This window comes from Cheilinus undulatus, linkage group 5 (genome assembly GCF_018320785.1).
Source record: "Cheilinus undulatus linkage group 5, ASM1832078v1, whole genome shotgun sequence".
Lineage (NCBI taxonomy): Eukaryota > Metazoa > Chordata > Actinopteri > Labriformes > Labridae > Cheilinus > Cheilinus undulatus.
This window is the reverse complement of record NC_054869.1, coordinates 36,061,997-36,086,992: the sequence shown is the minus strand read 5'-3', so window position 1 is coordinate 36,086,992 and position 24,996 is coordinate 36,061,997. Positions and strand designations below refer to the sequence as shown.

Here is a 24,996-nt window from a genome sequence, read left to right as displayed (position 1 = left end):
ATTCCTACAACTGCCCCTGCATACAAGGACTTAATCTTGGTGTTTTGATACAAAACTGATGCTAACTATGTAAGAATATGTCACTAAGTCACCTTTCTTCCCTCATGCTACCATGTGATTGGCTGATTACAAATTTACTGTAATGAGCAGGAATACCTTATGAGGTGGCTAATGAGTGTTTTGTTGGTCTTCATGCTTTTTCATGCATCCTGTTATCTGTGTTGTTTGTGCTTCAGTTTCTGTCTCTCTATAGAAGTAGGCGCGTGTACAGTATTGATAAGAAGAAATATACACCTCTCTTTATCTGACTGCTCACCTCTTTGTCTCTGTCCGTGTTTCTCTCTCTCCCTCTGAGGTAAATAACGGGTCTATAGTGTTGATTATAGGCACACAGTCTCTCTTTACTGCCTGGATCTCACTAATGAGTAACATTGATCCTGCCACACTTTGCCTTCATCAGACAGTCGATGCATGTGCACATGTGGAGGCGGGAACACAAACACCTGCATGGTCACGTGGTTAGAGACCTGCCCATATACACACACAGACACACACAGATTTCCTCACCATGGACCTGGTTGATCTCCGAGTTCTGGGACAGAATCTCATCGGCCAGTTTCTGTGCGGTGGGTAAAACTTCTGTGTGGTGAACTGAGATCAGATACTGGACGAACTTCTGCAGCTGATCTCTGCTCATTTGGAACAGGGTTTCTGAGATAGGCAGGTGCAGTTTGACCTGCTCGGGCTTCCGTACTCTGTATAGCGACAGCGCCACTACATGGGCGCAGTAGAAGATGTCTTTGTTGCCGCAGGTGCATGTCACCGCTGTGATCTTGCAGCGATCGAAGCTGACGCTAACGCTGCAGACGAGTTCAGGGGATGAGGGCGTGGCGGGGTCCGTCACTGTGCCGCTGAGGTGGAAACCTGAAACAGAGAGAAGGAAGAAAGAGCATTACTTTTAAATGTAGGTAGAAGTGTCATTTATTCAGCAATCATCCCATCTTTAGCTATCTCTCTTGGTGTTTAAAACAGGTACAAAACTCCAGAAAATGGCCAGAAAGTCCTCCAGATACTGTAAGATGTATGTGCCAACGCTAACAGTCCAATTTTCTCCCATGTCTGCAGCTGAAGTTCTCCCTGCAAGCCCTTCCTGTAACATTTCTGCATGAAGCTGGGATGAGCCAATGTGTGAAAGCAGTTGTATTTAAAATTTAAGCCATGGGTCTGCTGTCCTGAAATTTTCCAGTACAGTTCAGAAGTGCATGTTTGTAAACATCTTTTTAATAGAGGGGAAAAGATGAGTCGATAAATGGACAGTTAATCACAGCGCTTACAGTCAGCCATTCATTAGTGAAAATATCCCATGGTTCTGGCTCCTTAATTTTGAACATTAACCAGGGTTTTTCCTGCATTCAAAATATGGTGGTGGCCAGCACCGCCTAATCTAATACCACCAACAGCTCTCATCAGAATCAGACATGTGTTTTCAGGAAGAAGCTCCCATCTTCCAAGGGCAGAATTGGAGAGATCTGACATCTCGAACCACAATACCCCATATGTGGTTGTGAAGCATTTGTTGTATAGTAACACAACATTTCCTAAATTATACAATTATAGGAATGCCTAAAGAAGGTTGTAAAAGTGTTTTTGGTTGTCCCAGTATGCAGACAACACATGCAGGTTTGTACAGTAAGAAAGGCACCACCACCACTGCCTCATTTTGAGCCAGGAAAACAATATAAATTGACTATTTTGGGGTCTTTTTCGCAAGAAAAATGAAGAAAGATGTAAAATATTGTTAGAGAGAATGGAGTAAGACATGCACTAAAAAGTGCAAGGATCTGAATTTGACCCACTGAGGACTGTAGCCTCTGTAGCAGCGATTCTCAGCCTTTTCTCTGTCAAGGCACCCTTTAAAAACCTATGATACTGCACATTTATTATTTTTCTGTATTACATAATGGCATTAGCCAAGTCATTCACTAACCCTAATACTGACCTGATTTCAGAAAAGAAGTCATATGAGACAATTTTGATCATTTACACTGGGACAGCTAATGATCCCAGGACTATATTCTTTTAAAAATCAAATTAAAGACTTGATAAGACCTGAACTGAGATAAATAAAACCACTTCTTGCACTGTAAACAGTCAAAAATTAGAGGCACGAGATTTCTGGGCACAATGGACCAGGACTGAATTTCCTAATTTAATTAAATGTTCCACAAAATGTCAAATGGTATGGGACAAAAACATTTTTTGGGTCATAACTGCTCAAATGTGATGATTTCTGGCACACTTAATGCCTCTATTCTATACAGACTACATTGATAATTATCATAACACATTTTTACAGGTGTGCTTTACTGATTCAAAACAGTTTAACTAATAAAAACCAGAATAATATGTTTTGCCAGGGAGACCTGTCAAAATAAAGGAGAATTGCCAGAATTTTTCATAGATGGCATTCTGGTAGCCCAGATGTTAGAGCACTGGACTACTGTTTCCCATCAGTACCACGTATATTAAATCACAGCAAGTCAGACAAAAATCACAGACGGGTTCTGGAGACCTCCTCCAGGAAGTCTAGAACAACTAACTATGAATTCCCTGAGTTATGGAGAATATTTCTCCTACTTATCCAAAGCCTGGGTAAGGGGATGTCTTAAGCAAAGGGCCTGCTTAAATGTAAGACCTCTCACTGGTAAAAATCACTTTTTAAAACCTTTTTATGGTCTTATATTTCAAATCTGCAATTTAAGACTATTTCAGGTTTTTCAAGGATCAGCAGGAACCCTGGATCTCCATATTCATGGTAATCCTTAGTTGAATTTAAAACATTTTAAAGACACCCCTGATGATGCCTCAAGGCACCCCAGGGTGCCTCAGCACCCCTGTTGAGAAAGGCTGCTCTATTAAGCCCTCACTCTACCAACTGAGCTAAACCCTAATAATTATTAGTCTTCCATGATAGACATCTTAAGAGCTCAGTATAATAGTTTATAAAAACCATCCACATTTTATTTGATCATTTAATGATTGAGTCATTTGTCAGGCAAAAACCATTCCAGTTCCAGCTATAAAAAGGAGAATATTAGCTCCTGTTAATTCTCTTACATGATGGTCCATTGTATCTCTTTTCAATTTGACCAGTTGTAGGAATGTCTTAAAGAAGGCTTTTACTTTTCTTCAACTTTAAAGAAAATATAAACAATGAATTCAGTCATGAAATAACAGTCTGCAAAGCAGTCGATTATAAAAGCATAAAAATCACTTCCTATGCAACTTTAACCCTGTTTTTATCAGTTAGGAATAATAACATAAATAATATTTTAGGCCTTTATTATCAATCAATTTATTTATTTGAATTACTTTTCAAACAAGCAATGTAACAGGCATTGACGGACTGAAGAAAAACTTGTCTGAATTCATAATTATCTTTATTACATAGAACAGAAACAGAGGAAATGTGGGGAGAGAGAGTGGGGAAATTACACTCCAAGCAGCATGAATACCATACTGCGTTTCCCCAGTATTGAATTATGCTGCAGCAGTGTGATGTTTTAAAGACGATACTGTGCAGAACAGAGCTATATGATGCTTCCTAGGGGTTCACAGATTTGCTCCAATCCCAGCTATTCAGGGCGATATAGGTGGGAAGCAGGTTCTTTAATGTGAAATGATCTGACCGTGGAATCGATTAATCAAGAGATCAGAGGTCCGAATCGACAAAAGAGTATTTTTATGGAGTAAACAACTCTCCATGGGCTAATGAGATTTACTTGATGTCTGAGGAGGTGGATATGTCTACAGCAACGATTCATGCTGTAATGTTAAGTCACTGAAAGAGGAGCTCTTGATTAAGTTTGGAGAAGAATTTCAAACCAAAACTAAGGACAAATGGCTGATTAGACAGAAATTTATGCCTGAATTATATATTACATCTAGTTTATCTAGATGCATAAGATCCTTTATGGCACAGTTAAGATCTGGTATTCTTAGCAGAAGTAATAAGTGAGTCCCATTTTCTTTAGCACTGTACCAAATATGACCTAAGACAAGTATTGCTTCGTAAAAAGGCTTGACAAAACCCTGAATGTCTGCAGTTGCCTGATGAACAAAAACCGGACTGGCTGTTTAAATTGGATGTGTTTCAGCTTGGTAATTTTGTCTCGAAAGTCTGGAAAAGACAATGGTCTATGATGTCCTTTGTACTTTTATTTATTCTCCTGTACAGCACTTTGGTCAACTGTGGTTGTTTTTAAAGTGCTTAACAAATAAAGTTGGATTGGATTGGATGATAATGAAAAACCTGCCATGTACTATGATCCCAGTTTGTTTGAATTCTGGGTTTCATGTAAGCCCATGTTGGCAGGACGTATGACTGTATATATGACACAATAATAAAACTAGAAAAGCACTCAGAGAGCGCAGACCTCCGTCATTAGCCCTATCTCCCAATAGTACAGAATCCTTTAAAAAACTCCTGGATCCAGACGGTGATCCGGATCACTCCCAAAATCTAATCAGTTCTTCCTTATGCCATTTCTGACATTTCCTGAAAATTTCATCAAAATCCATCCTTAACTTTTGAGTTATGTTGCTAACAAACAAACTAACAAACTTACTAACTAACAAACAAACTTAAAAAAGTTTCAAAAGTTTCGGCTAAAGCCCACACATACTAAGGTTGGATTAATTTTGGATACGTCATGATACTAAGTGTTTTTAAATGATACATTCTCTTGAATTTGATTGAAAACAGAAACTTAAAAAAAAACTGTCTGATCTGAAGTCATATTTTTAACCCAATGCTGCAGCAAGAGGAGAGAGAACTATCCAAAATGATCAAAAGGCATGGGCAACATTTCAGTACTGAAACATTACCAAATGCATAAGTGTTATTAAGATAGTCTGAAGGAGTTTCTTTTCAATTTTGTGAATTTAAAAAGAAAAGGAAAGGTTTCCAAAGGCTTCTATTTTGGTTACTATGGTTTGACAGTCATAAACATCACTGAATTTTACAAATACTGAATAGAAGGTTTAATTCCATCATGACAACCCTACCACATATAAAAGCTACTTTTTCCCACCATAAACTGAAAATAATTGAAACAAAAGGCAGATTTCTCAGCTGTTCTCAGAACCGTACTAGAGATTTATTCATTCTTCCTTGAATCAGACCAGAATCGCATCAGGCATCTATTGTCTCCAATCAAAGTAGCAAACCTCAAGTTTTGCCCAAATATCCATAAAATGAGACTGAAATCATTTAATCATGTCATTGTTGGTGCCCTTTAGTAAATAACATAATTGAATAAAAGAATGAGCTGTCCATTATATGAAACAGACTCCACAGTCACCTGCCAGCAGCCCTGTGATTGGTTATCATGAGAGCTCAATCAGGACCAGCTGCAGCCCACTGTTACGCTCATTTACTGCAAGTCAGGACAGAAATCAAGATGCAGAAACTCAAACTATAGAAGAACTGAGGAAGTGAACATACGGATGTTACAGTATGAATTATACAGCTCCTTGTTTGAATCAAATGTTTGATCTGATCCTGACTGAGCTATCGGGAGGCACGGCTGGTCATTATGCAAGGATGAATATAAATGAGCAGGGCGGGGCTCCCGACAGAGGCCTAAAACACACACTGATGAGCATATGAAAGACTTGTACATGCACACTCAGGCACAGCGTGAGATCATGCATTTATTAATAATGGGAGTGGTTTTGGAGCGCATAAAGTGAGGCTTATGAATGCATTCATGCGCTCTGGAGAAATGTCAGAAATTCATGTGGACCAGGCAAAGACATACATCTCTTAAATTTGTTTATCAAAGGGCTGAGCAGTTGCACAGCTGTAATATCAAGCATGTATTAACGCACATATCAAAGGGTTTCCTGGGCCTCCACATTGCTAGAAGAGGAGGGAAAGGAGGGGAATATTTCGTGGGATATAGATGAAAATGGAACGAGAGGGGCATAAGCAGAGGTCAGGTCAGAGAAGAAAAGCAAGGGTGCACAAAGACTGCAGGAAAATAAGCAAAGGATGGAAGGTGGTAAGCAGGGTCACAACCCTGGCCTACAGTGCTGGCTATGCCCTCAGGATGGGTATAAAAATAAAACAAGCTGGCTTTAGAGACCTTATTTTCCTTCACTGCAGCCTCCTTACAGCAGAAAGTCGTTCATGCCTGCTTCTAATAAATTTTGAATAATGTTTCTAAAGGCTGTTTGAGTTGTGCAATGGCATCATGGTGCTCTTATCTTTCCTTTATTTTATGTTGTGCTGTTTAATGAAAACATTAGCTCCTGTTGTTTATTTGATAAACAAAAAAACATCTTTTGTGGTTTTATACTGCTTTGTGTAGGGAAAGCTAAATGTGTGCAGAACTGGAGTCCCAGATTTCTCTTAGAGAAGTCCATCATATGGTGATGTACTGTCTCACATCACATCATGAAATGTTGTATCTTGCATTGCCATGCCAGGTTGTATTGCATCGTATTGTATCAATACACATCATATCACACCCGAAGTAATCGATTGTATCATGGCATGCAATTTTGTACCTTGCCATGCGATGTCAAGTAGGGTCATGTTTTATGCATCATTGTATCATATTGTACTGTTCCGACCATGTCATGTCTTTGTATCCGATTGTAGCCTGTAATGTAACTTGTGGTGTGTTTTGTTGCTTCATATTGTATCATATCATATCAATCAATCTTTGTTTGCAAAGCACCAATTCATAACTGAAGTTATCTTCAGGGAGGGCAGGTTTTAGTCCATACTCTCTGTTGAGGCCTACTATAATAGACCAGTGTTAATCCCAATGAGCATAACACTTGCATTATTTAGCCCTATTACAGTAGTGACAAAAACCTTCCCTTGAGGGCAGGACTGGAGAGCAGACCAGAGCCAAGTTGACAGTCACTGGGGTTGGAAAGTGCATGAAGGAGTGGGTAGGAGTGGGAGAAAAGCAGAAAGAGGAGAGGGACAGGAGAAACAAAGAAACACGAAATGACAGACACTTATCTCCCATTTTGGAGGAAATTGCTCTAAGGCAGTTACATTATTAGGAAAAGCCTTGTGGAGGTATTTTAGTACAAGCACAATAATCTCAATCTTGTCTGAGTTAAGATTGGGATATTCCTGGTCACCCAGATCTTAATTTCTTTAAGGCAGGCTCCTAGTTTAAATAATAGAATTTTTTCATCAGACTTAATTGATACACACAGTTGGGTATCATCAGCATAGCAATGAAAATCTACAGCATGCTTCCCGAAAATGTTACCCAAAGGTAGCAAATACAGGGTGAAAAGAGTCGGTCCCCACACAGAACCTTAAGTGATGCCATAGCTAACTTCAGTGTATGTAAAGAGTTACCATTAAGATGTACAAAAAACTGAGATCAATCATATTGTGTTGTATAGTTTCATATCATATTTTACCGACCCTTATCGCATCATAAATTTGTGTCTTGCCAAGTTGTTCAGTTGTGATGGCTTGTGTTGTTGTATCATATCATATGCTATCACATTGAAACATCTTGAAATTCCCTTGGGTATCTATCTATCTACCTGTTAATCTATCTATCTATCTATCCATCTATCTATCGCATCATATCAGCTAGTAGATACATCGAGGACATCATTGGGGAAGAGTTTGGACAATACACTAGGACTGGTGAAAAACTCAGACAGTGGTGTCTGGGTCATAGATGGAAGATATTATGTGAAGCACTTTGGGTGGACACTATATATCCTGATCACTGAGAAAATGTTACACTCCAGTTGCTGGTGGAAACCCAGCACTGAGGATGCCAACTGCCATGAAGCACAACAGAAGAAGAAGCAGCTGGAAAAGGTACTTCTTCATTGTTGTGCTTTATGTAAAAACTGCAAGCCAAGGCCAGTATCATCTACTCTGCCTGCCTACTCTGCCTACAACATCTTGCAACTTCATGCTGCTTGATGCCTGTTACATCATTTTTAGCCCAAACATGTCATTTTTGAACTAGGCTTTAAACATCTTTGTGTTGGGCATTTTAACATGGGAATTCCAAGGCTTCTTCAGCCAGCTGCTTTTTTTAATTTACACATCTGCAATGGCTTCATTTTTTAGCGATGGGGGTAGCTGCTTTATTTTATGTTATCATATATTGTATCGCAATGACAGATATGGTTAAAAAGACTCTACATGAGCTCCATGAGACTCATTACTGTTTCTACCACTAAAATAATCAAAAAGCTACATGAGCATGGATGTCACAAACATGCTAAATTGCAAGAGCATCAAAAACAGAAATAAAAAATGTTTTGTTGTTGTATTGTAGGACTTAGAAGTGTTGGCTGTAAATGTCTGACAGTGCCAAGCTGCAGAACATCGCCATGGAGATATGCTTTTTCCATTCAGAACGCCAGCTGGCACAGGAAGTGCATGTTCGTTAACAATATCCACAGAAGAGGGGTGTGGATCCAATATGGCAGCCACTTGCATCTGCAGTGATCAAAGCCTATATGTGTACAGCTGTGGGAAAGAGACACAGAAACGCACACAAACACAGTGACTCACTTTTAAATGAGACAAAAAGGTTTACATGGTGCAGCTGGTTGGAGAAAGGGGAGCTAACCTATTTAGCTGTGAAACAACATACAAATGAGCACTGGCTTTTTATACATGAGGATGTATTTAGTGTGTGTACTTGTGTATGAATGTTGTGTGTGCGTGTGACACAAGCTTATGTTTCAAGAGTGGCCCCTGGTCCAGAGAGGGGAGAGAAAAAGAGAACATCAAAAACATGTGGGGCCGAGAGAGCTCAAAGAAAAATCCACCTCTGATGCAAACACTCTCTCTCTCTCTTTCTCATTGTCGCTTTCTCGCTCGCTGTCGTAAAAGCAGCTGCACTTTTCATTTTCCCAGTGGGAAAATTAACCGGGATACTTTTTTTAAATTCAAAACACATGGAGTATGAAAAACTAAACAGTGATAAAAGACATATCCTCCGGTCTGTTGTGTTTCCTTTTTTTTTTGCTTTGATGGACACTCGCTCTCTCTCTCCTTCCAAGCCCTTTTCATACGTCCCTCCCTTACTCCCTCACCCTCCCTCCCTCTCTCCATCCACATTCCCACAGCTCTTTCGCTCTCACTCTCTGACAGATGGGTAGGTAATGAGTTTCGCCTTTCCCCGTCCAATCGTCTGGGCACCAAAAACTGCCCCCCACGCCAAAAAATGCCCTTTTAATTTAGCCAAGCACTGAGTACAGGGATATTACTGTTTAGGTCCACACATGCACGCACACACTTCCCATGACTCCTGGTTGGGTGGGTATGAAACCTTCAATGTCTCATGTGCTAGCTATTAAAGCGCCTGGTTTCCCCCCCTCCCCTAGTGCTGCTCAGGGCTCCTTTCTGTGCATGTTCAAGAGGCCAGGGTTGGCTTTCAAAGTAACCATGGCGGCCATTTTTAGAACAAGGCCTCTGTGAGGTTGCCCTAGAAACCCCTTCTGACCGCCCTGGTGAAATCACACTTGGCCCGGAGAGCTGTGTACAGCAGCGGGAACAGTGTGTGAAAGACCAAGTGAGAATTAGTGTATGTATATATATGTTCAAATCCCACAAAGGCCAGAAGACCACCCACACTCTTTAGGGGGGACTCACATCAAAGCATTCCCCCAAATAGCCCTCTGCTCTATCTTTTTCTCCCGTTTTGATGTGTGTAAGTGCAGATAAGCCAACAGCATGTGCTCTCTTGACCAGCTAGGACCACTTCTGTCTATTCAACTACAAGGGCCCCTAGAAATACCAGATTCCTGCTCTTATTTCAATGAGGGAAAAAGGCTCATAGCCTGACCTGAAACTCCTTCAACATACATCTGCTGTGACGGAAGAATGCCGCCTTTATACGCTCCCTATAAAACAGGATTTAGCTTCCCACAAGAAGGCAGGCGGTGGGTATCAGGGCCGGGGCCTCAAAGGTCCCCATTGCTTAAGCACAAAAGTGCTCACTGTTCCAAAATCACTGGAGTAAATTAGATTGAGCAACAAACATATATTTCAGCAATCACATTAAGATTCCTAGTGAAAGGAGAGAATTTAGGCCCAGCAGAAGGGACGTCATTAAGTTTATCGGCTGAATTGGTTCATGAGTGACTGTCGCCAAAATCTAATATGGCACCATGCAGTTCAGACAGCAGTTATCCTTTGTGTATTTGTGTTTGTGTGTGTAAGAGTGAGAGAGATATTCTTGATTGATTTCGGCACACGACACAAATAGGCTGAGTCAGAAAGAACAAAGATGGGGGTACTGGTAGTGCTTTCAGAAACACACAAAACAGAAAACAGAAGTCGGGAACTTGTTATCCCGACTTCAACCTGAATTTCTCCCTCTAGCTCCCTAGTGAATTGTCCATGTAAAGAAGAGGTAAGGCGGAGCAAGAATGCAAGGAATATTCAGGAAAATTCACCAGATGCTAGCATCCTGCTTTTATCCTGCAACTTGCTGGCGACTGGTGCGATCCTTGTGCACATAATGAAACTGCTCCATTATATTTTCCATCAACTAGCTTTTCAGTCAGGACCACCTTATCAGGAAACACACATAATTTGCGGCTCTAAATATTTATTTACTAGCAGTTATTGATTAGCATTTATTGCTCTTATTTATACTTGGCATGCGTCTGTTCTGGGATCCCCCTGCCCTTCCAAGAGCCTATGTGGAAAGCATGAAGCAGGAACCGCATACATTTCTGCTCTTCCTATGCCAGTAAGGAAAGCATGAGGCAGGGAGAGAAGCAGCAAAAACCCCAGAGCAGAGCAGGCATCAATGGCAACAGAATGACACTGATTAAGTCAGACGTAGAATGAAGGAGGAGCTGGGGTGGAGGACTATTGCATGAGCAGCGTGCAGAGAGAGCAGCAGAGCGTAGCCAGGCAAGAGCAGTTTAAAGGGGACATATTATGCAAAAATCACTTTTTCAAGCTTTTCTAGCAAAAATGTGTGCCCCTGGCCTGTCCACAATCCCCTAAGTACCAGAAAAATCTATTCCCTTCTCTGCTCTCTTTCTCCACCTCTCAGAAAATATGTGCTGAAACAAGCTGTTCTCAAATTTTCTCTCATGATGTCACGTGGGGAGTTAGCACCGCCCCCAGGTTTGGTTGGAACCTCCCTGTTTGGAAGAAAGTTCCGCCCTCATCTCCTGATCTTCCTCTCAAGTGCTAGCTGAGATGCTGGATAGCTCAGTGGGTTATCCTGCCGACCAATCAGGTCATTCACTTTGGATAAAGCATCTGTAACACTGCAACATCAGGAGTGCCATTTCCATTTTCTGAGAGGGGTGAACAGCTCGTTCTGTGCAGGGCTTAAATAGAGGGGTTTTTAGACATTCAAAAATCCAAAACTGCAGTGTTTTTTCAGCAACAAACTTCACAGGCATGTTTTGGGGACCTCTGAGAGCAAAATAAACTTGTCTTAAAAGGGTAAAATATATCCCCTTTAAATAAGGCAGCATGATAGTTATTAGTCAATAGCTTGCTTAGAGCAGCTGATGAGAGCTTGTGTGAGATCAGCTGAGCTCAATTATGGCAGAGCTCGACTCCAAGGCCTGCATGTATGCAACATGTAGCATTGATTTAAAGGCAAAAATTGTCATCTGATACTTCTTCTACTGTTTCCATGCTGTTGTTCTCAAATTGGCCCATTTCTACCTCCTACCCTTACCCCTTGATTTGTGTGCCCTCTTGTCCTTTAAAAAAGATTGGAAGGAAGTGAAACCTTCTTCTAAAAAAAAAAAAAAAAAAAAACTTTATCAATTTATCTACTTAGCACTTTTCGTACAAAGAAATGCAGAACAAAGTGCTTTAAAACAAATAAATAAATGGAAACATATCCGAACATTTCTAGAAATGTTCAAGACCGTTTCTGTGAAAACGTATAGAGAAAGCAAACAGAAATTCTAGACCAGTGATACTCAACGTGTGGCTCTGGAGCCACATTTGGCTTTTTTGTGATTATTTATGGCTTTTTTATGTCTTAATTGGAAATATTATTCCCCCCTGAAAACCTTAGAAAAGGTAAACTTTGACCTCAGAAATAAATCACATTAATCAGTTTGTTTCCCAGTTATACAGAAGGCATAATTGTCAAATTTAATTGTTCCATCCATCTAATTATTACCTTTTTTCACCTTTTTGCCACTTTTAACCCAATTAAGCTACCTTTGCCATTAAATACCCTTTTTTTTGCCACTTTTTGCCCATTTAAACTGCATTTTTCTATCAAGTACCCCTTTTTTCCTTTATTTTTTTGCCCATTTTTGCCAATTCTTCTTGACACTCTTTCCCCATTTTAGCCCTTTTTCACTATTGCCCATTTAAGCTACGTTTTGCCATTAAATACCACTTGTTTCCTATTTTTCTGCCCTATTTTGACACTCTTGACTGCTTTTTGCCAATTTTAATCACCTTTCTCTTATAATTTGCCACATTTTTGCTTCTTTTGGACCATTTTTGCCACCTTTAACTGACTTTTATTGCTACTTCAAACCGTTTTTGCCACTTTTCACCACTTAGATTGTGGCTCTTGCAAAGGTCTTTTTCAACAATCTGGCTCTTTGGTTAAGCAGGGTTGAGTAACACTGTTCTAGACCCATTCCATTGCATGGAATCACTTTAGCCTTAAGCACTAATCAAATTACTTCAGGAGCTGCTGACGGACAAAAAAGCAACACCTAAATCCGACTTTACCCTGCTGGAGCTGCTCTGATCCTGATGGGACCACCTGCAGTAGCCGGTGCTTTAGCACGCCATCTTACTCTATGAAGCCCAAAGATAGCTCGCTAAAACCTCTCTGAGCAAAAAAGGCTGCTGGACTGGAATCCAATCCGTTTGGTTGGATTGAACCGAGAGGCCCTGCTGAAAGGAGATCTGAACCACAACTGAAGAAAAAGCCCGGCTCTGCAGCGGGTCGAGGAAGGGTCGAGAATTGTTGGGCAATCTCCACCTCTAACACCATCTCCATCCCACCCACAGCTAAAAGAGCATTTCCTTGAACTGGCCCAATTAATAAGGCTACAAATACAAATACAAGGCCTTTCAGCGTCTTAGCGGGTAGGTCTGTGTGAGTAACAATGAGTACATGCGTGTGTGGTCCTATAAGGAAGCGCCCATACCGAGACTATAAACAGAGATCAATGCTGTTCTGCAGGAGACCTTGCTCCAGGCGTGTGTGTGCATGTGTGTATCCTAGGTGTGGGACGGGCTGGAATAACACAGCTGAGCTCCAGAGGCGGCCATGTTTATGCCTTAAACCCTCTGGTAGACCAAAATGCCTTTTCCCTCCCTGTATGTTTTTTCATCACCCACTCACACGTGCACAGACATACACCAACGTACCGTCTCACTGTCTGAATGCTGATCCCAACAGACGCAAACGAGCATAAATTAATGTTTTGAGATATTCTATGAATTTCAATGCCTTTACTTCCTCTTCAAAATTTCTGACAGCAAAATCTGCATGCTAATCACAGGGATGGATGAGGGATAGAATATAGTGCAGAGTGTATACGTGCATCTATGTGAGTCTGAGCATTGACGGCTGTGTGGGTGATTGGAGTTGTCATCAGCTGGCGGTTGAAATGACAGTCGACTACTGGGCTGCTGCCACTTAGTTGCCATGCGGTACATCAGGAATGACTTGCAATTTTCTAACTATCACTTTCAGAACGGATTTTAATTTTCCCTGGATCGAGGCTGTCAGGCGGAGCTGGAGTTACTGCACTGTTGACTGATCCCAGAGGTTGGTGTTCAGAGGGCTGACCAGCGCTGAAAGACAGCAGAGTCTCTGTTCAGGCATGCAATGGATGAAAGATAAACAGGTAAAGGGATGAATAAAAGTAAGAAACACTCAAGGGTTCTGATAATGAAAAAGTTTGATATCTAGTACTCAAACTCACACAAACATGCCAAAGAGATGAAAAGACTTGGAGCATTTTTGTGCCTTTTACAAAGCTTCAGTTAGCTTAGCTTTGCATAAAGGCCAGCTCTGAAATTACATACTCACATACTGCCTACGACAAAGTAAAATTCAATATCTTTCCAGTGATACAATCTGTTTCAATCGGTTTGCTTCTTCAAAGCAAACTCAAGACCGACCTCATTAATCTGGCTGTTAATTTGAAGTGATCTTTGGACCTTGGTCAGGATTTCTAAGTTACTTTTATATTAGGTTTTACCTAACTTTAAATACACATTCCCATTTATTTATTTTTTTTGTTTGGTTTTATTTTATATATTTCATGTCTTTATGATTGTACCAACATTTACAAAAAAATACGTAGTCATTTTCTTCCTTGTTTTAGTCTTTTAGGATTTTATCTGTCAGTCTGTTCTTTGTGAAGCACTTTGGTCACCATGCTTTTATATAGAAAAAGTGCTACATTGAAAAAGACGAGAAAAAAAAAAATTTGCCTGCATTTTTAAGTACCTAAAAACAAGACCATGTCTAACACTGAATGCCTAAGACTAATGACTGACATCACATCAAGGTCTGAAAATCTGGTTTAGTGACAACCATACAACATTTTCAGAGAACTTACTGCTAACCCGATGGTATGTCTACTGCTAGGGACATGCTAACACATCTTTTCCACTTACATGACTATATTGCTCATATATATTTCCAGTCTGGGCTATGCTGAGTAAGCTACTCTGAGCGAGATTGAGTGTTGTAATGATGTGTGTTTTAAACGTTTTTGTTTTGTCTTCTTTGTTTAATTTTTTTTTTTTTAAATTAAGGGTCCAAACTGCACTGTTATCATTGAGCGGTTGAACAATTTCATGCATTTGGGTCAAGATTTTAGTTGAGAAGGTCAGGGTGGGTCATGATGCCTGGCCAGTTGAGAACATTAGCAAGCTAGCTTCTGTATCAAACTTAGAAATTAAGCAACAACAGCACAACTGCTTACTATAAATACGTAATGCCTTAAATACTTACTCTGATATCATACTCAGTGAATAGTATGAAGATTAAGTTTCTGGCACCTTAAAGCCTTAAAAATTAGTAAACAGCTAGCTAAGTCAAAAAGCTGAAAAAGAAGCTAGCAGCTACCAGCATATTATCAATTTATGTTCTGCTTGTTTACAAACCTGTGTTCTGTTGATTTACAAAGGATTTTGTTTTGTTTTAAAAACTAGAGTAGATTTAAATATTTGGACAGAGAAGAGCTAGATGTTTTCCCTCGTTCGTGCTAGGCTAAGTGACGTTAAGCATTGGCATCTTATTTACTGCACGTACCAATAGAAGTGGTATCAGTTTCACCACCAAACCTTAGTTAAGCAGTCTAGTTGTTTTATTTTCAAATTTATAGGCATACTTTTAAAGTACTAACAATGTCTTAACACAGCTATGTAACACATTTCAAAAACTATTGAAAAAAGAGGTAACAGCTAGCTAAAAAGATGTAAGCAAGCTCGGATTATTTGACCCAGACCACTAAAAGCCATAGAGGAGCTCAACAGAAAAGCAAGGATTTATCAGTAGTTCTAGTTTGCAATGAATCGATAAATTGAAAGCTTTGAAACATCACAAAACTCACATAACTTTACACACCATTAAGACTACTTGAACAAAACTCACATAACTTTACACACCATTAAGACTACATGAACATTTGATGTTTCATGAGTGTTGAACAGAAGTATGGGAAAATGGCTTGAAAGAGCCCCAATTTACCACACTTTTTAGGTAGGTTTTTGGTTACAAAATGATGATTAGAACAAAGCAAGCTATAAATAGCTGCTTAACTATTAAACACTGTGGTTTACAATTACATATTAGGAGTAATTTCAGAATGGCACCTGCAGTACCGGATGAGCTGTCCCTTTAGCCGCTATTCAACAAATCTCTGTCACTGGAGAAGCCGGTAGCCCGCTAATTCTGTCTCCTGGCTGTACATTAACTATACATTATCCCAATCCATGTGCAAGGTTCATTAGTGTGAATGAAATTACAGCTGGCTGGAAATGAATGTGTGTAATTAGCAGAGGTCTGTCCCAGTAGAGCCACGCAAGCTATAGAAGGAGGTAATGGGATCCATTGAAAAGCCATTGTCTGCTACTTCAGGGCCTGAGTATCTTTCTAATGACAAACCTATACTGTCCAGACATTATAGCACAGCGTCCTTCTCCACATGAAGAAGGAGAGACTGGGATAAGACGAGCTGGTCTGCATCTATCAGAGAGGACATTAAAACAAAGGAAATGGTGCTTTTCATTGTGTTTTTAATGTGTGCTCTTTTTGTTAGTCGTTATGCATAATTTGCATGCAGAAAGTGTGTTGAAATGACATTTGCCGCGCCTGTCAAAAATGATTACAGATGTGCTTCTCGAGCTTAATTTGAACTTTACCCGATCTTTTTTTTCTTGCTAAATCTCTTTGATAAAGCAGCTTTAAAAAAAAATTGTTTTGACATCAAACACGAGAACAAAGATGGGTAAAAAGCCGTAAAAACATAACAAAATGTGGCAAAAAGAAACTGAGATATAGAGGCAGCACTGTGGAAAGAAACATGGCTGAATGTGATGAGAATTAATTTGCATATAAAAATAAAAAGGGCACTAACAGCACTGAACTGAAACCGCTGCATGAGTATGCGTGCACATGCGCAAATGTGGGATTTTAGGTCCACATGCCCACGCCAGGAAATAACCTTACACTCTTTACCCTTCCAATTTCATTTGGAAAGTCAGCCGACACACTCCCACACACAGCCATAGACATATATACTCCACCCTTTGACACACTCTCCTGATGCCTTCATGCATGCACGCATACTGGCTTCAGTGACTCCCTGCAGTCAACCTCCTTCTGCTCACAAACAGCCCCTCCTCCTCCCCTTTTCTCTCTCCAATAACCGACTCCTCCCATGTTCCCCCCTCCCATGACACACACATAGACACACAGAGAATTGCTGCCTAGCCCTAAGCTGACCCGTTGTGTGCACTGACGTCACATACTAGACAAGGGGAGGCATCACTCCAGACAGACACGCACACGTGCACTCCCACACAGACTCACACTCACACAGGCCCCAGCCGAGGGGGAAGCTGCATTCCAGCACAGGCACACACAAACACACATCACCACGCCTGGCGGTGGGAAGCATGGGGAGTGCTCAGCTGTAGCGGGGAGGTGGGGAAGAGGGCCAGGGGAGGCGAAGGGGGGAGGGGGTTCAGTGGAGGGAGGAGGGAGTGATGGCTCTGAGCCAGTGTTCCTCTGAGCTCAGCACTTCCCCTTTCAGCTCCAGCCAGCCGCCAGTTTGCGTAACGCAGCCCATGCAGGCCTGCCGGCTCGTGCTTAACCCTTTCCTTCCTGGAGTCACTGAGGTCACTCCCGCTGTTCTGCGCTTACCACATCCTCCTGTATAGAGTTAGGGTTGCCCTCCCTGTTCCAAATGTTGTGACTTGGTCTGAGAGAATAATCCAGGACCTAAGCTCTGAATGCATGATCACAGTGTTGATCTTGACAGCTATTTTACAGTTAGTCTTAGTCTTTAGATTATGGGCCATTTTTTAGGCATTTTTACATTATCATACACAAGGCCTTTCACCAGTACTTAAATTGCATGTCTGTTAAGTAAAATAAATTATCTTAACAAAATAACTGGCCTTTTGCATTATCAACTCCAGGATTTTTCTGCCATCTATTAATGAATTCATGATTTTTCCTGACATGGAATCATCCTTTTGTATTTTGCCTGCTTTAATGAAATATTTAAGACATTTACAAAACTTCTGCCAATTGAAAAAATCAAGTGGGGCACTTATTTAGTTATGGGTGCCGAGATGAGATCAAGGGGGGCTGGAGCCTATATTGGGTGAAAGGTCGGGTACACCCTGGACTGGGTGGACAGGGCTGACATATAGAGACAGACAACCAGGAACTCTCACACTCACACCTACGGCCAATTTAGAGTCACCAGCTAACCTAATGAGCATATTTTGGGTGGTGGGAGGAAGCCAGAGTACCTGGAGAGAACCCATGCATGCACGAGGAGAACATGCAAACTCCGCTAACTAAACTAAAAAAGATTTCGGTCCAGTTTTAGTCCATCAAAAGTCCTTACATTTTAGTCAAATCTTTAGTCACATTTATTCTCTTTGCTTGAACCTGGTGCAAGTCACACTTGTGTTTTCTACATAGGGATGCAGTGATGCCATATTTTTTCAAGACCAAATACGAGTACAAGTATATTTGGATACTGACAGATACTGATGACAAATATAGTACTGAATGATACTTTTACTTACCAGCTGATCCAAATTATCGTCTCCCAACTCCCACAGCCAATCACAGCTCTTTCTATCAACATAGCAGTGTATTTAAATGTGACATACCTCTCACTAATCCCTGCTTGCATCAACGCTGATGCACCACACTACTGCTGCTGGCAAAGCTTAACCTCCTCCACCCCAGCCTCCTCCTTTATAGTATAAAGCTTGTTGCACCCTCATAGTGAGATTCATGCTACTATGGGTTAATTGCTCTTGAACTAATTTTATTGTATCCAATATGCACCGTCATAAATGTATCTATCCATAAGGGGGTTCTAATAATGCACTTCTGTGGAAAGTCAAAGCATGCTGCTTGACTAACCCAAGGAGCATCTTTTGAGCAAAACCTTCTCCACCAAGTGAAACTGTATATCCATTTTTCAAAAAAAAAAAAAAAAAAAAAAAAAAAAAAGGTAAATGTATGACAAGAGTTTTCCAGGAAAAACTACACTAAGATTAAAAATCTCATTAACAAGAGCGTCCTGGCCAAGACAAGCCACAGCAGAAAGAACAAAGACACAGACATAAAAAAGTCATACAATCACAGATAGCAAATCCTGAGTCACAATCGCCAGTCAAAACATCTACCCGATGCATCTTCCTCCAATGCCTTTAATCTACCTTTAAAAGCTTTAAAGAGACCAGCTCCTCAAGACTTTCTCCCGCAGCAGATTTCAGGCTGCATCCCCTTCTCCATGTGTTTGTTATTCCTGCTGTATGTTTATTGCCATACTCATCCTACTGTAAAATACTGTAAAGCAAAATTTTGAATAAAGATTTATGAAGAGAAAAAAAAATAGCACATGTCCTCCTGTAAACTGACGTCTGCCGGACATCCCCACTGACTCAGTCTGCCCCATTACAGCACTGAGCACACAGGCCCACTACTCATATGCTGCATTATTACCTGGCACAGTTTCACACACACGCAGAAACGCACCAGAGAGAAATGATACACTCACTAGGAAGTAGGTTAACCTTTTGCATGTCAATTTCCTCTTCCATTGTAGCCAAGCCAATCTACATCACTTGCTTTCCTTCTACAGTACAACTAGGCAAAAATCTAGAAAGACAGGCAGGGTGTGTGAGCGGGGCCTTGTTTTATCCCCTGAAAACAAAGACAACACAAAGAGCCACCAAAATAAACACCCATTAATAAGCAATTGTAAGCATTATCATCACCAAAGACAGCCCTGAAGCTCACACACCTTAACAAAGATGTGTTTGGATAATGAATAGTGATGACAAATGCATGTGTAATGTGGTTAGTATACTATTTGTGCACTGTGTCTATTCAGCTGTATATCCATTGACCTTCCAGCAGCTTATGTAGGCCAAAGTGTCCGCTCTACAAACACAAATGTGAGGCCTTGTGCATCAGACGTGGCGCCTTCCCCTGAAAATCCCCAATGAAAAGTGTCATAGCTCACACTAACCACAGCAGACATGGTCCACGGAAGAGGGGGCGGGAGAGGGCGGGTGGGCGCAGAGAGCAGAGGGGTTGAGGGGGAGCGAATAAGGATGGAGGAGGAGGAGGTTCTCTCACATTTAATATCACTTGACACGCGTCATCCAGCATCTCTCAAACAGCCGCTGAGCCTGTGTCAAAGCTGGGAGGATGCTGCGCAGGCGCACACAGGAGCGCACCTTCAACACACAAACAGAAAACAAAGGCAACCCGAAGACAAATATCTCAGCCACCTGGCGCCGTAATCGACGGGCTGCTGCAGAGAACGGGAATAACCGGGATGAAGACAAGTGAGGGGAAAGAGGAGAAAAGGGAGGGAGGGGGTTGAGGGAGAAAGGTTGAATAAGTCTCTGCTGAATCGTGGTGGTCGATTCTCCTGCCTGCGGGCTATTCCTGTAAATATTGACGTTGATGTTAGGACCACTCTCTTAAGGATAAGCAGTAAAGCAAGGGGGTTAGATTTACTCTGTGCAAACTGTAAGCATCTTCAATCGCACGCTACGCTTACTTGGCCTTCTCCGAGTGTGCTGAAGGGGGGAAAACGGAGAGAGACTTTGAGGCTGAAGAGCTGCAGCCACATGAGGGATGTGAACTCTCTTAGTAGGTTTACAGCTTGCTCCTCGCCCTCTCTCTCTCCCTCTCTGGATGGTTTAGGTTTCCACTCTCAAGCTAAAAGCAGGCAGCTGACATCAAAACCTTCAGAGAGACCCCTATTTCCCAGAAACAGCTCTTATTTCATGTAAATAGCTGCCTTTCATGGCTACATTGAGATAAATTGCACCCTGCTGGACAAGAGGGAGACAATGTGCAACCCTGGAGCCTCCTTTGTTGACATCTGCATGGGTTGCCATGACAATACATGTCTGCCCAGTACATGCATGTTTGTACATGTGCGTTTGCATTCATGGGTTGCATTCGTAGGCACATACATAGAGGCGTTCACACAGAGAGGCGGGCAGGTTCGCACACATAGGAACAAAAATACAAATACCTCGCTCATTCTTCTTTAAACACACACAAGCATGACTGCACAAAAGCCTGCAAAGAATAATGCATGAGCGTGACCAAAAAGTCTGAATCAGGTTAGACTTGCTTCCAGCTACAATGTTCTCGTGGGAGGCTGCAGGCGGAGAAGTTATTAGTAATCATCCTCACGTTAAAAAGGGCAAAAGCAATCTGACTATGACAACACCTTTTTTCCAAAACCCTCCAGAGGATCGCATGTGTCTTTCCATCTGGGAATTATTCTGCAAAAGGAACGCAAGAATGCTTCAATTGATTTAAGTACAAGTGGGTTAAAGATGCCAAGCCTCCTGTGGGATCCTAATTTCTCCAATTACATTTGTCACTATCCATGCAAGTATGCGAAAGAGCACTGCAATTGTCAGGGCATCTACATCCTTTGATCAAATTTGACCAAATTAGCATTTTCATAGACGGCAGAAAAATAATCATATCTTTATGCAATTACACTGATTATGTCCATCTGGAGACTTGTGAAGTGAAGGACTATGTCACCTCTGAGACCACATGAAACAAAGGACAACTGCTTTGTTTATATTCCTCCTCACGCCTCTGCTTCCTCATTATGTTCATTTAGGAAGCCACAGAACCGGAGAAGGCAAAGACGGGGGGCTCCATGAGGGAATGTAAAGGGTTTGTGGGGGTAAAAGAGGCTGTGGGTTTGCATTTTAATAATAATAGATAATATTTTGTGTGCATGTAGATGTGCATGTGCAAGAGATTCCCCTCCCGTGGGCAAGCCAGCGTTCACCCATGAAGTAGGTCAGTGAAATTTGCCCAAATTAGGTCAGTGGCAGTCAATGGGTGCCATCCTGGACAAGAGGAGGAATAAAAGAGGGAGAAAGAAAAGGAGAAAGTGTGGATAAGGTTAGGAGAGCAGAACCAAGCGGCTTACTTCCTCTTAGCTCTTACACTTAGTTAATTAGTGTTGCGGTGGACCATATAAAACACACACTGATAAAACACACAAAAAGTTGCACGGTTCACCCCAAAGCAGGACTTCAGCTTCAAGATGTTGCTTTCTCTCTGCTCAAACATACCCAGTATCAGAATCAGCATGCATCAGAAAAACTCCATTTTGATTGAAAATGCTTGTGAAAGCAGTCTGATTCGGTTACAGTGCTTAGCTCTGATTATGTAGCACCCCTCCTCCTCCTCCTCCTCTTCTTCCCCCCTCTAGCTGTTTGGTTGGTAGCTCCTTTGTCATGTGCGCCCGTTTCGCCTTTCTGTTTTCCCTCCCTATTTTGAAGAATCCACATCGGAGGGGAGAGAGAGATTGTTGTGCGTTGTTGCCAATAAACGGCTGAACACAGGAACCTTTTGAAGTCTGTGGCACGTCGTGATTCGCTTTCATCAATCCGCCGCTGTCACTCACCGAGAGAAAACGTGACTCCAAAGGAACTTTTTGCTGCTTTTTTTGCCCAATTTCTGTTACCACTCACACAAAACACACGCACCAAAAACCAAAACAAAACAACAAAAATAGCACAAGCAACAAAGGGTGTATTGGGCATTAAAGAGGCAGGGAGAGGGGCTGAGTGATAATCTGTGAGGAGGGACAGTTGTAGTAGAAGACTGGAAAATTGGTGCAAGCTAGCTACACTTACATGCAGATTGAAAAAGCTACATGACTGTGTTAGTCGGACTAAAACTGGGCAGGTCAGTCCCACTGAAATTACTCTGTAAAGTTGGACTAACACATCTGGAGATTTTTCTACTCTGGCACATACTGTGCATGCCTAAACCAGACCCAAAGTGGACTAGGCCTTCTACCGTTCTTCCACAGTTTCTGGGCCAGACTTTGACCCTGGACGTTTAACAGTGTGAATTCTAAGGATAGCAGAAGTTGCTTTGCTTTATACATCACCTTAAGCTAGAGCAAAAGAGTGCACCCTATTCGTACAAAAAGGAAAGCACTGTGTGTACAAAACATACCGTGCTGCACAAGTTATTTTTGTTGTTTTTATAATTAGACATACAACCAGTTTTACCTGAGCTAACTTGTTAGCAATGTCAACTGGAACATGGCTAAATTGATGAGATCACTCAAACACCACTTCCTGTCCCCAAGACTGCCACACGCCCCATTTGTGGGGAACAAGCCCTGAGAATGTGGGTAGTGGATTGGAAAACACAGGTTGCAATGAAATTGAACATCATGTCATTGCATCTTGTACTGAAATAATAGAAGAACATAATATTCAATGTGTTTTTCACTCTCAAAGGACAAAGGAGTGGTCGAAGAGCGTCAACATATGGCTTTGGGCTGGACAGCAGAAAGGACATGATACTCTCTGCATGCTAGTACTATTTGAGTACTCCTGTCCACAGAGTCTCCACAGTAATCTGTGAAGTGCATATTCTATACACGGAAAGTTTAAAAAGCAGGAAATGTCATTCCTAAAAGCTTGCCAAATGTAACACGTTATGCACAGAGCATACAGAGCTGCACAAGTCATTTATGTTTTTACCTTCGACATACAACCAGTTTCACCTAACTTGTTAGCAATGTCAACCAGAAGAGGGTCTAACTGATTAGGGCACTCAAACGTCACTTCCTGTGTTCCTGAGTGGCCACGAGCCCCATTTGGGGGAAATAAGCGATGAGAATAAATGGTAGGAGCTATGAAAACACAGGAAGCATTGAGACTGAATATCCTTTCATTGCATCTTGTACTTAAAACATTTTAAGGACACAATTTAAGGTATGTTTTCTTACTCTAAGGACAAAGGAGTGTCAAAGAGCCAAATATGTGGTTTCGGGCTGAAGCTAGACGTGGATTTGGGCTGAAGCTAGACGTCACACAATCCCTTCCTGTAGAGCAGAACTGGCATGCCACTCACTGTATGCTAGTGCTAAGTAAATACTCCTGTCCACAAAGTCCTTGTGGTAATCTGTGTAGTGCACATTCTGTACACGGAAAGTTTAGAAAGCTTGAAATGTCAGTATTAGATGCCTACAAATTTTTCAGTTGAGTGTTAAACAGCATTTTTCATAACAGCTTCCAGTTTGCAATGGAAGCACTAACTGGGATGATGCTAACACTATAAATGTCAGTGTTGCACCTTAAACATGACCCTGTTATGGTGACTTACAATAAAATAAGACGTTGAAAACAGTTTGGACTTGAGATGGAACAAAAGATATGACAGAACACAGAGATTAAGACATATCCATCAAAATAAAAGCACAGGATAGACTTTTTGCTACAAGTTTATTTCCAGGGACATGTTGGCGACCTACTGAAAATGGCCCACTTTTGGTTCCTGACTCTCCAGTTGAGAGTCAATGATGTAGATAGAATGTTTTCACTAAGAAATGGGTGGGGCTGCTATTGTTTGGGCAGTGCACCTGGATAGACAGCTTGAATGGGGGCCACCTAGCATAGCAGTGTCAGATATGCTTCTGTCAATAAATCGATTCCCCGCAAGCACTTGTATGCTTGAACAAGGATTGTAAGCCTAACCAAGCTAAAACTATAGCTCAGCTTCATTGTGTATGTTTATCTACCCACTGACTCCGCTTCTTCCTGTCCCACTTCCACACAAAAGGGAAATGTGTGTGCGCTGTAGCTGTGGGGTGCTCTCTGAACTTTCTCCTGTCAGCCCCTCTGTCGCTCAGCTCAGTACAGCTGCGTGTCAGAGAGAAGGAAGAGCATTGACAGGTGTCTTCTGTGGGCAACGTCTGACGGCACAAACCTCAGCCTGCACCTCCTCACACAGCGAGCCTGCAGCCTCGCTCTGACAGCACAGAGGTTGAGGTGGGGAGGGGCAGCAAGGGGACAAAGGATCCCTTTCCCTGGGCAGCGATCAAACTTGAGCCCCCGGCTTGCCTGAAGATGTGACAAGGCCCTTTTCCCCCTTTTTTTGCTTCCTCCTCCTCCCTGCTGCCAATCACTTGTCATATGCTTCACACTCCCGCATGCGTTTGAGTGTATGGTGAGCCTGGTGACACACGTTAGAGGGAAATGCAGAGAGACAAAGAGATATATGAGGATACAAAGAGCTCAGTGGGGAGTGTTGAGCCAGAAACAACCAAATGTACAAGAGAAACGTGGCTTGGAGTGGAGCGAGCCACAATGAGTTACAGTCGCTAACGTTAGTAGCCAGAGAGAGAAAGATGCCTGGCTAGAGAGGCTGGGTAGAGGAGCCAGAGAACTGAACTGCAGCC

General features: G+C 41.7%; 1 protein-coding gene across 1 annotated transcript in view; it reads right to left on the bottom strand.

Annotated features, from left to right (window-relative positions):
- LOC121509695 (zinc finger SWIM domain-containing protein 6) overlaps nt 1-24,996 on the bottom strand; it is a 94,256-nt gene that overhangs the window by 46,239 nt on the left and 23,021 nt on the right. Inside the window, exon 2 of the mRNA XM_041787283.1 lies at nt 568-924. Coding sequence (XP_041643217.1) covers nt 568-924 — 357 coding nt within the window. The remainder of the gene's footprint in view (nt 1-567; nt 925-24,996) is intronic.